Genomic DNA, 12,438 nt, shown 5'->3' on the forward strand with positions numbered 1-12,438 from the left:
CATGACATGGCTATGAATACTTTTTGTGACAAAATGACACAACCAATGAGATAAAGTATTTTGCAATTTTGGTTTTAATATAACTTTGACAGATTACATTCTATATGTCCCACTTCTGAATTTCATTACAAAATTTTCTATTTCAAGCTGTGGACAAAGCATGTATACATTATAGTACCCACCAAATATTGGCTTATCTCAAGCACGTTTACAAAGCTGTAAAAGCTATAAGGACAAACATTTAAAAAATGAAGCACTACAAGCCAGGTCCAATGTCCATGTCCTACCATGCCAACATGGCCTATGATCTAGCAACACATGGAATATGATGATTGTATAAAGTACTGAAATCTACGTAGGATAAGCCTTGGACAAGGCCTTGTTTTTTTCTATAATGCTTGAAAGATTCACAGTCTTACACATTAGGAAGAAATGTACAAACTCATTGTGAATTTAAACTCTCAAGTAAATGAAAACTGCATTCTAATAGCAAACAACTGCCATATTCTGACCTTAAAACTTCTACAGCAAAAAGTCCAAATATTGTCTCCGCATTTTAAAACTAATTTCCAACCTGACTTACTATTTTGTTTCAATTCTCAAATGAAACTGACAAATGCTGCTCTGATGGCTTATTTTGTGTCACTCTCTCAAATTACAGTTATGACCATCTTGACCGTAACTGCTCAACTTTTAAAAATGAACACTTCAAAATATGGTAAACCCGACACACGACTATGAAAACTGCTGTATGAAAAGATATCTAACTAATAGGTTATGTTCAACATGTTTGCAGTAATAAATGTTTTCATTAATTGGTCTCAAGTTTAAGATGCCTTCATCTTATCGATGAGAGTGCAGCAAAAGTGTTATGAAAAGTATTTTATGACGATTCATCTTTCAGATAAGAGTAAGTTTTGTGAGTTGTCATTGTGTACTCGTGTACATGAATGTTGCGAACTACATAAATGGTACATGACACTGAGACTAATCACAGCACAGCTCTAATAACTAAATTCTTTAAAAAAAAAGAACAAATAAAATCACTGACACTTTTTACACTCTTGTGTTACCAATCGACTAATTAACAATTTTGCATTACACGCACAAAATAGCCACAGAATATGCAGTCTGCTCATAATGTCGGATCATTTTTCAGGCTGATTACTTCTGGCACGTGGAACACCGCAAAGAGCTCCTGTTATCTTTCGTAGTTCATTAATCTGGTCTTTTGGAACTTTCAACCTTCTCATACATCCTTTGAGAGTAAAGCACAACCTCTGGAATGCATTTGTTATACACCCTGTGCCAGCCGTGTTACTTTTCCTCCGCCATCATCTCGTTTACTTGCCACTAAGGAATTCCCTCATGTGCTTGTTGACCGCCTCCGGGGCATCCTGCTGCACCCAGTGGCTGGCTCCGGGCACGATCTTGATGGTCAAGTCCTGGACATACTTGCCTGTGCCGTCCAAGAGCTTCAGGGTCAGGGCCTTGTCTTGGTCACCCCAGATGATGAGGGTAGGGGTGGACATGGATGACTTGATGCCGACACGGTAACGAAAAGCAGCTCGGTAGTAGTTGATCATCCCAGTCAGGCTACCTGGTGGTGAGAATGGAAAACGATTACCTCCACTGGGATTTGCCACTGGATGATGATTATGCAAATTGGTAACTTTTCTATAAATTATGGCGTATGCGGCACCCAAGATAGTGCTAATATCAAATACCACAGTATGGGTGGTGACCAATGACAACATGGACTAATACGGGCAAATTTGTAACATTCTGGTTGCACTTGTTGATGGTATCCGTGAAAGTTAATTCAACAAAACTGTACATCTTGTACTTTAAGGCAAAATGTCTGGGAACACAAACCTGAATATCACTCACTCATAAGGGTGACGATGGTAAAGATACTGATAATTTTGTAAACCTTCTCACAGGTTTCATAAAAGAGAGAGCATTGTTATTAAACCAGTTTGCATATCCAAACCCTGTTTCGCCATTGAGTATCATGTGAGGTGACTGAAACACGTCTGCACATACACTGCATTTATACTACTTCAATAAATATCAAGTCAGCCATTCACACTGTTCTAGTCTCCATGTTGCCAGCATCCAGGGTGACTTAGGGACAGCAACCAGGGTACAATGTGGTTAGGATGTTCAAGGTCTGAGCCTAGCATATAGTATCGTGCTTGCACAGACCGGCTACTTTTTCTCCCCAACTCTGGGGAAAAAATCTTCTTTCTTGTCTCCTTAGAGGTCAAAACCACCTCTGGGAGAATTGTGAATGAACAAGCCGGTAAACAAATGTACAAAAAATATGAATCAGCTAATCAAAAACGAGCAAGCAGCTGGATTTCCAAGCTGCACTCGTCTTTTTCCAGAGTAATTTTAATTTGTTAGGGCATACATGTACGGTACAGCCATACATGGAAAAGAGAGGGCAGTAGCTGATCCGGGTAAAAGTTACAATTCTAAAAAAAAAATTAAAGGTCTATTAAACAGTCTATTCATTGTTATTTGTGCATTAAGTTCGTTTGAGGCAACAACAGTGCTCAAAATGTAAAGACGGGTGCCTGACAACTAACCCTGGGGGGGGGGTTAGTTCAGGCTAACCCTGGGAGGGTTTAGTTGAGGCTAACCCCAGGGAAAGTTTTGTTCAAGCTTACCCCGGGGAGGGTTTAGTTCAGGCTAACCCTGGGGAGGGTTTAGTTGAGGCTAACCCCTGGGAAAGTTTAGTTCAAGCTAACCCTGGGGAGGGTTTAGTTCAGGCTAAGCCCGGGGAGGGTTTAGTTGAGGCTAACCCCGGGGAGGGTTTAGTTGAGGCTAACCCCAGGGAAAGTTTTGTTCAAGCTTACCCCGGGGAGGGTTTAGTTCAGGCTAACCCTGGGAGGGTTTAGTTCAGGCTAAGCCCGGGGAGGGTTTAGTTGAGGCTAACCCCTGGGAAAGTTTAGTTCAAGCTAACCCTGGGGAGGGTTTAGTTCAGGCTAACCCCAGGGAAAGTTTAGTTCAAGCTAACCCTGGGGAGGGTTTAGTTGAGGCTAACCCCGGGGAGGGTTTAGTTGAGGCTAACCCCGGGGAGGGTTTAGTTCAGGCTAACCCTGGGGAGGGTTTAGTTCAGGCTAACCCCAGGGAAAGTTTAGTTCAAGCTAACCCTGGGGAGGGTTTAGTTCAGTGAATGCTGTACATTCTGAAATGAACAATATTCTAAGATTGTTGTTTCAAATTAACAGTTGGTGAGTCTTATTTTGAATAGTGCCTACTTTCAACCAAACAAATTTTCATTCAGCCAATTGTGGTTATGCAATGTTGCACGCACTGAACCGACGAGCTATAATAAGCGTCTGTGAGCGTGCGCCCTGTCACTGTTTGCTCCCACTTGAAAACAAACTGCTACTGGCAATTTCCAGGAAATGTGTCTTTAGACGCATCATCAGAAATTGCCTTCTTTCATTGTTTTCTCAAAAATAACAGCATACCGGAAAGCATAGTTTCACAAGGAGTTTAGTCCCATAACTGTCTTTAAACAACTTGTACTTTACAACGGTAATTTCGTCAGTTGCTTTTTCGATAGCTGCAAATGAAGGACTATACCTTTAAGCAATAACCTATGTCATATTTCATCTGAAATTTTGAATGTATAAACTTATCCACAAAGGCACTTTTAAATGAAATTTGATTTCACAGTTTGCATAACTTCAATCGAAAATACCTACTACCACTACTACCTAATGAATCACGTTATAGGAGTTTATGTCACAAAAGTAAATACAAACCCAGACAAAAGGCAAATAGTTATGACAGTGATATGATAAAGAAACACCTTTGCTCATGAAACCGACCCATACTCCTGGAGGTCAACATGATGACAGATTAAGTAAACATGACGCCGACTTGCATCACCTCCGTATTATTGAAAATCTTTCCAAACATCAGATTTGTAAAATCAAAGATGATTTCAAATGAGCCGGTCAGCAGGTTTTCCATTTCCAAAGAGTCCCATAAAGAGAGAGGAAAATGAAATAAAACTGGCAGATGTGGATCTCATTGTGCATGTTTGTGGAGATGCAGGTTCAGCTTTGTTAGTTTTTCCTCTGTGTTGCTGGAAAACAGGCTGGTTTCAGGTCAGCAAAATCAATCACATGGTTAATCTATTCATGTGTCAGTTACATGTACATGCACGTAGTTGCATTTTTCTATTTGGTTAATCAAAACCACTTTTCAGAGGGAACACTTCTTATATCCTAAATCTACAACGTTATACATACAGTATGGCACTTCTCTTTAAAAGCCGTGGGATGAACACACGTAGACTGGCCTATTTAGTTGGCAAGTGGGTGGTTAGACTTGGTGCCAAGTTGGTAGTTCATTCAGTTTGGTGCTCCACACATGACCCGCACAGTATACATGTACATGTGTGTATACATGTATTTGCACAGGGACGCTGGTTGTCTTGTCCCCAACACGAGGATGACTGACTATTCAATTACCAACTTGGAGCCTTTTTCAGTTTTGTAAATAACACATGAGAATCGCTAGTAGGTTTTACGTGAGCACTCTGATTGGTCTCTCTAGAAAGAGATATTTCTATGAAGATATCTCTGTTAGAAATAGAGATATTTCTTTTTCACTATAAATTGTTAACTTTGCAAGTATAGAAATAGAGGTATCTTTCTTTCAGGAATAAATATTAACTTTGCACGCCATACCAGCTGGCTGTGCGCCACCTCAAGCAGTACATGCTGTGCGTGCACCACTCTCCATATAGGAAGATTGTTAATGACTACTCATGAGAGGAACATTCCATACCATGGCAAGGGGGGTATTTGAAAAAAAAAGAAGTCAACTTGTTAAACAAAATCATGAGAAATTTATTATTTAAAGTTTGTTTTGACTTTGTGACTCAAAGGGTATTTATGACCAGCTTGACCAGTCTTAAGCATTCATTTAAGACTGGCAACGCTCAGGATTGAAGTTGATAATGTCCCTTGTCTTCAGCCTGGTCATTCTCAGCATCCATTTTCCTTATTGGTCCTTAGACAAATGCTTAAGACTGACCAAACACATTTTTAATCCCCTGTTAAACTAATTTGAAATAATTGCCTGTGTAATATCTGTATAAAGACTCATTTCTCAGACGTGCTCCAGTACATTATCAATACCATGACATTGTCAAGTGAAAAATCAATGGAAATCTGGACCGTAAACCAGCATTTGTGCTGAGTCATTTGAATTCTGTAACAACTATCAGCTGATGTCCATGTTTTAGCACTTGCTTTCGTTCATGCAGGTCAAAATGCTTACTGAATGAGTTCTACCCCTTGGTAGACTCTGAGCAGCACCATCGAGGTAAAACCCTTTGTTTAAAGGTTAAAAGAGCCAGAAAGACTGATGAGAAATGTGACCAGCGCATGTACCTTTCCGAGAGGCACTGTACTTGAATGCCTCGAGGTCTTCCTTGCTCATGTTGTCCTTGTTTTGGAGGCCTATTCCATCTCCCAGGAAGCAGCCAGAGATCAAACCATAGTCATTTATCCAGCCGTTCAGCTCTGGAAGGAATGGTAGCTGGAAGAAGAACATGTACCTAGTGGACGACAGGAGAACAGTTTTGATGTAAACAAAGGTGCCTGTCCTTCAAGCTGCATTCAAGGTTTTCCAGCCAATTTGATGTGATTGTCATTCTACAACTGTTGCATGTACATGTAACTTAAAAAACTTGTGCACTATCATGCAGCTTTGTGTGTGGCTATATTACAAGTACATGCTTTTTGCAGTGCAAGCCATGTGCTGGTTGAAATAGTTCACGTCACATGATCAGTAATTCACCAATCAGATGACTGGGATCTATTTGGGCATACCACATAATGGAATGATGATCCAAACCGAGTTGACTTCGGAGACATTAGTTTAGCCTCTTGCTGAGAATCACTTTGCCACTTTTTACCAGCGTCTCTAATCTTACCAGGATGCCAGGAGTTGCTTCAAGTTGCCTCCTTCGACAGAGTCCGTGAAGCAGCGAGGGTGGGGTATGTTCATCACAATTAACTTGTCCACGATATCTGGATACGTAGCAGCCACATACCAAGCTACGAGTCCACCCCAGTCATGGGCCACCAGGGTGCAGGAATTGTAGCCCAAGCCAGACACCACCTCTTTTATGTCCTCTGCACATAGAAATGACAGCAGTTTCATTTCTGCCCCCAAAACCATTTAAAGGACTTCTGCCCAGAGCTTGCATGTATGGTCTAATAAGAAATCAACTGTCAGATGCAATCAATCATGGTGACCTTAGCCAGGCTGTTCATCAGGATGTTAGTTTGTTCCTGTCCATTTGGCAGGCTCCAAGCTTTGATGAGTGAGCCTTGCCTACATGCACATCCCTCCTGAGAACGTCAACAATATTAAATCGCAGCTAACCAAAAGCTCTGTAATTATGAGTGGGTTCCCCAGAGGAAAAGCTGGCAGGTTGGTGTTAGGATAGTCTGATTCAGCCTTGAGCCACAAAGAATCTGTTAATTTACCAGAGTTCCTCACCTACTAGTTTCTTCACAGAGTAGTTAGCAACACCACTTGGTATGTCTGAGTCACCGTAGCCCCGCTGATCAATCGCAACAACCCTGTGGTTGCATAAAAGTAGCAAGAAGTTAACTGACTACGAAATAAACTTTACCCTTATCTTTCCATCAACTTAACATAATGTCTGCACAACAAACATATACATGTACAACGCATAAAGTGAAAAGAGGTGTCTCACTTAACATTGACAAGATTGGGACAGTAATTTTTGCAGAAGGTGCATTTGAGTAAATAATGATGCACGATTCCTCTCAACTCCTAAAATTAGACCGTGATTAACCAAAGACCAATCCATTGCCCATTACAATGCTTTCACTGGTCATATGTAGTAGCCCCAATCGACGGCCAAAAGGGAAGGCTACACCGAACATCCCATCGATCATTAAATATTCAAATATTATTTTTGAATTTAAATATTCAAATGCAAAATTTACGAAAAGGGAGAATTTTCTTTTGTTTTAAATGAGAAAAATTGCAGTATGGGAGGCTTGTTCCAAGCAGATTCAAACGAAAAGTGACCGAAACCTTACAATTTAAAAAGCACATTACTAATAAAAAATTTAAAAGGAATATACATTTTCAACAGGAAAAGAAGTATTATTCATCTCTTAACTCTTACTAAATTCATGGCTGGAGACACTCATAGATGTGAGAAGCTATTATATTGATCTTAATTTACAATTGTGTGTGTTATTGCAACTGATTTTGTAAATGGTTTGTTCCACAACAATCTGCCGGTTGGTACAACCGAATAATTGGATACTTGATCCAAATGAAGGTCGAATATTTGAATAGTGAATTATTTGAATTGATCCAGCCCTATCAAAAGCACAGTGATAATATTGTACAGAGCCATGGTTCTGTGACAGTCGCTCTATACAAAGCACCCAACACAACACTTCCCACAATTTAAGAAGACATTGGGAATGTGAAGAAAAAAATGGCTGGATTCATCCACAAAATTGCATTTTACTGTTAGTCAATTCAGACAGTTGACATGGATGATATTCTACGATCAAGGGAAGCCCGCTGTAGGAATCCTACCTGTAGGTTTTCTTGAATTCGGTGATCTGGTAGCGCCAAGAGTACCAGCATTCTGGAAACCCATGCAGCATCAGCATCAAGGGTTTGGTCTCATCACCAGCCGAGACATAGTGCAGCCGGACATCCTGATCAAGGCAACACCACCAAAATAAGAGTAGTTGACAAGAAATGAAACCAGCCTGTGCCACACAGAATGAATGGCAGAGAAATGGGAGAGGGGGAACTGTGTAGATATGAGGCGGACATTGGAAATCATGGGTATACACGGAAACTAAGACAACATTAGGATTTGGCTTACAGAAACTGCAAGTGGATTGAAGCAAGATGTACATTATATGATTACTCAGTAACAGCATTGTCGAGGGGGGGGGCTTAAGGGCACACACCCTACACAAACAATCATCACACACCCCTTGTTTTGCCTCCCCCCCTCCCGAATGGTGAAGAAAAAAAAAGATACTAAGAATATGCCGGGTCCGGCTACACTGCTGTCACTCAGCAGTGATGTCTCATTGGGCACAGTCAATGCAGAGTGTTAACACCAGTTGCTCACAAAGGGCATCCCACAGGAGTTAAAGTGTCATCCCAGCCTCTTTGTAAATGAAGAAAGGTCACTTGCGCATGAAATGGTGAGCGGAAAGTACTGTATTCAATCTACATTGTATGGACACCACCAAGTTTTCCCTGCAATGACCTATTTAGTCATCTGAAAGTAATAACATGTCCTGAAAGGTCAAATTTTAAGCGGGGGAGCGGGTTAGCGTAGCTGTTCTTTCCTCGCTTTGCACCAATGAGGCCCGGGTTCGAGTCCCGGCTTGGCCCAGGCTTTAAGTGCATTTGGTTTCCAGTCCATACTCGCTCTCACTGGTTTTCTTCGGGTACTGCGGTTTCCTCCTGCCTCTAAAATTGGACCTTCTTCCTAACTCCATAATGTGAAGCTAATAAAGGTTATGAATAACCGAATAAACATTGGCGCAAAATGCCTGAGTAGCTGGAAGTGCCTTTAAAACAAAACAACAACAAATTTTAAGCCTAGCAAATATTGAGGCAATATTCACTCACAGGTGCATGTACAAAACAATTCACATTTTGCAGACCAGTCTCAGGGGGTTTGTACACAGGGTGTCAAGTGGCATCCATATTCTTTCCGTGGCATTCTTTCCAACATAATTATAAAGCTGAGAAAAAGCAGGCGCCTCTGAATACAAAAACTTGTAGATCTCTTCACTTCAAATCCACATGGCCCATACAGAGTACCAAAGTGGATATGTCACGTACACATTTATGTGTGCAGAGGGCATTAGAGCGTGAACACAGCACATGCTCTATTTCTTTGCACCGTACTTTCTTATTCACAATAACGTCAATAACTTTTGGTACTTTATGGACTGATCTGATTAGATCTGACATATGAGGTGGCACCTCATTCACACCCACATTCTCCACCTTGATGCAGGAGTGCATTTGGGAAATCCCAACACCTTATTGGTCAAAGAGGCATGTAATATTTGCATACCACCTGTCCACGAGCGTTGTGCTAGCTCAGTGATGACTTCTAAATCTGGTTGTCAAATGCAGACTCACACTTTAAAATGAACTGCAGAAGAGCTACTGACCTTTATTCGTAGGAAGCCGTGTGTTCCAAGGTCTGGATTGTCCATGCAGGGCGGTCTGGTATCCCGTGTCTTGCAGCTGAAGACCCCCTTGGGTCCCTTCTTGATGATTTTCATGAAAATACCAAACAGGACCATGCTGGCGCTCAGCAGGGCATAGGTCAGAGTAAAGGCAAAAGCAATCAGCTTGGAAATGATTCCCGGGGCCATGATGGTCGACAATCGATGTTCGAGAAAGTGAAAAATTTGTCCAAAGTCTGGGGGAAGATAAAAATTGCACACACAAACACAAAAATTAAATATTCTCACAACTACACATTGTCTAACCCTAGTTTACTATGAAGCCCCACTAGGCACCTCATACTAGGGATATGCAAGTATTAAGTCTTGGTACAAAATCCCAACCCACAAAATGTTAACCCTCAATTATTTTGCTATATGTATACGCACAGATGTCAAATTTATCGTAATCATGAAACACACGTCAGTTTTCGTACCTACTTTTCAAAGGTGATAGCAAGTCAATTCGTGCAAGCCCAAGTCAAGTCACAAGTCATTTGGTCGAGTCACAAGTTAGGTCACAAGTCAATTTACTTAGAGTAAGTACACGTACAAGTCAAGTCGAGCACCACTTTAAGACAACGAGCTATGGAGCAAGTGCAGACAAGCTCTTCTAGATGTCATCATGTCAGCCTGTCACTGCAGTGAAATATAGAGGCCTTTTATGGACCAATTTTGTAGAATTATTTCTAATCGATTGTGCGAGGAGAAATTTACACAGTTCCATTCAGAGTTGCATTATGTTGGTCAAATTTAAAGGTAATAAACTACTTTAAACAACATTAGATGTCTTTTTCAATAAGCATTCCGATGATACTAAAGTTATGTGGATATAACCAATAACTATCAATTCTTTATTGCTACTTATATGCTGGTTTGATTGCAGTGAATCTGCAATACACAATCAAAACTGGCAGAATAAAACTCTGCACTTTGTTCCAGTGAAATTGGAATATCTCAGTTTATTTTAAAGGTAATGAGCTGATTTAAGTATCATCAGGTTTCTCAGTTCATAAGCTTTCGAACGATATCAAGTTTGTTGGGTTCCCTTCAGAAACTCAAAATGTCATCGAACTCACGGCTGACTGCGGGTGGCTACAGGTTACACCTGACCTACATGTACGTCAAGCAAGTTGCGCTGAACAGTAAATGCACTCTGCCCTCCAGCAATGACACACACAATCTCTCGCTGCTGACCTAGGACAGAAGTTCAACCGCCGACAATGCCCGAGTTCACCTGAAAAATGATAGAGCTATTCTGTGCAAAGTTACGCAATACACCCACAACACTTACCAATCACGCACGGCAATGGCGCAAACTGCAATTTCACTAAAGTTCTGCCTCAGACTTCAACGGATTAAAAAGATAATGCCAGCTTTTGTGCACTCCTGATAAATCTTGGCCCACCGATTGCACAAATACTTTAAACAAATACATATACACCGATTCTACCGCGATTTTACTCACAAAGCTCTCTTGGGGCTCCGACAGCTACAGGGGTGCTGTTGCTAAGTTTCGTGGCTGGGTGGGTACGTACGTGCACACATATGTGTGCACGTACGTACCCACCCAGCCACGAAACTTAGCAACAGCACCCCTGTAGCTGTCGGAGCCCCAAGAGAGCTTACATGTGGGTAAGCTTGACCGACCTTTCTACCGGCACGTACGTGGTGTACGCACGTACACCCACGTGTATTGTACACTTCTCACATCGGTAAAACACGCCCTCTACATCATGCAGGATGCATAACTTCGGCTTTGCCGGCGTCGCGTCAGTGCAATTCATGATTTCAAAAACAACAGAGAATATCCCCTGTTCATTTCTCTTTCTTTTTTCAAAGAACCTATCGTTAATACATATGTATTCTACAAATAGCTCTGGCTGATACTATACTTTTGTGGGTCCCACGTTTAGCGGCAAACCGTTGCCAAGGTAACATCATCCATCCCGTCCAGTCTTCTATCACTAATGATCAAACCAGCTGTCTGTCAACAGAATCCTCTAGCTTGATTTACTGACTCTTATATCAAGCGTCACAAGTACATGCATATTTATGATAAGTTGTATCTCTCCAATAGTGGCGTGACTATAAGGGCCGCATGTCCAGGGGGCACCCGGGGGTGCACACGCTTTTTCAAGGGGGGGGGCACAACGAGAAACTAAGCTGATGCTGCATAACTATATAAACTCAAGGGAGACTATTTATAGATTTCAAATAGGGGGCACCTTGAGGCACAGGCGTCCGCTTGGGGAAGGGGGCACGTGCGGAAGAAAGGGGTAACTCTTTTTGATATTTCTTCCGAAGTGTTAGACTTCCGGAGTGTTTTATTCAAACATGATTTAAGACATTCACGCCTCCTGGCATGACTGTAAGCGGCTCCAGCACTGTAAATCACCGCTATCACTGGCTCATCGCTTCTGTACCTCACTGCGTATAAGGCTCCGTCAGAGCACTTGTTACATGTGCTCAGTGAGACCAGCGTAGGTGAATCAGAACAGTGACACTTTTTCTCGTCTTATTACGCCTTGAGTCGATATATAAACTACATTACTGGAGATATACCTAAAAAGTACCCCTTTTGAGACATGAGCAGGCAGGACATTCACTTGAACCACAAATTCAAGAAGGCTCGAGAAGAAAATAGGGCACTGAATGTTGGATAAATCAAGCAGGACGAGTGGGTTCTGCTTTGATCCGGGTTTACATGATAGGGAATTGCTCATTGAATTACCCAGACTCTCTCCTCCCGTAGTTTTGGCTTGCTGGTATCATCTTGGCAGACCAGAACGCCTCATCATTAGGAATTCAGCGAATGAAAGTTGTTGTCGGACAAGGGCAAACCCAGAACCACTTTGGGGGCGGGGAGGATTTAGTACTAACAAAACTGGATATTTTTAAATTAACCTTAATCGCCTTTATCAAGAAGGGAAATGAATAGACCGAAAATCGGCACTCTCTAACTATTTTTCTAAACAAGTCTTTGATGGGTTCTTCCCCCTCCCCATCCGACCTTGTTGCCAGCTGCAGATCACTAGTAAATCTCAGCTGTGCAGGTATATGAAAAAAGAGCAGGGTGAGTGATTTCACTGTAAGAATGTAAAAGAACTTCGTAAGAAAGTACATAACTTGGGTATAG

At 41.6% G+C, this 12,438-nt stretch overlaps 1 protein-coding gene across 4 annotated transcripts; it reads right to left on the reverse strand.

Annotated features, from left to right (window-relative positions):
* Positions 1-56: 56 nt before the first annotated feature.
* LOC110986319 (epoxide hydrolase 4-like) lies at positions 57-10,853 on the reverse strand. 4 transcript variants are annotated; one of them, XM_022248092.2, is made up of 8 exons: positions 10,768-10,853; positions 10,379-10,536; positions 9,243-9,496; positions 7,627-7,751; positions 6,541-6,623; positions 5,969-6,170; positions 5,424-5,590; positions 57-1,600 (listed from the first exon to the last, which is right to left on the reverse strand). In XM_022248092.2, exons 3-8 carry the CDS (start codon positions 9,447-9,449, stop codon positions 1,344-1,346), a joined length of 1,041 nt encoding a protein of 346 aa, XP_022103784.2. In that variant the 5' UTR covers positions 9,450-9,496; positions 10,379-10,536; positions 10,768-10,853; the 3' UTR covers positions 57-1,343. The 4 variants fall into 4 exon arrangements, with proteins under 4 accessions (XP_022103784.2, XP_022103788.2, XP_022103785.2 ...); XM_022248096.2 differs by lacking the exon at positions 10,379-10,536 and having other exon boundaries at positions 10,768-10,847; XM_022248093.2 differs by lacking the exon at positions 10,379-10,536 and having other exon boundaries at positions 10,594-10,837.
* Positions 10,854-12,438: the final 1,585 nt, after the last annotated feature.

This window comes from Acanthaster planci, linkage group LG01 (genome assembly GCF_054643075.1).
Source record: "Acanthaster planci isolate LZ-2023a linkage group LG01, COTS_SCS, whole genome shotgun sequence".
In the NCBI taxonomy this organism is placed as follows: domain Eukaryota; kingdom Metazoa; phylum Echinodermata; class Asteroidea; order Valvatida; family Acanthasteridae; genus Acanthaster; species Acanthaster planci.

Coding starts and splice junctions, on each gene's coding strand:
- LOC110986319 (XM_022248092.2), bottom strand. CDS start 9,449: ATGGCCCCGGGAATCATTTCCAAGCTGATTGCTTTTGCCTTTACTCTG. Junction 6,171..6,540: donor CTCTGTGAAGAAACTAGTAG/GTGAGGAACTCT, acceptor TTCTATGTGCAG/AGGACATAAAAGAGGTGGTG. Junction 5,591..5,968: donor AAGCAACTCCTGGCATCCTG/GTAAGATTAGAG, acceptor GTCGTCCACTAG/GTACATGTTCTTCTTCCAGC.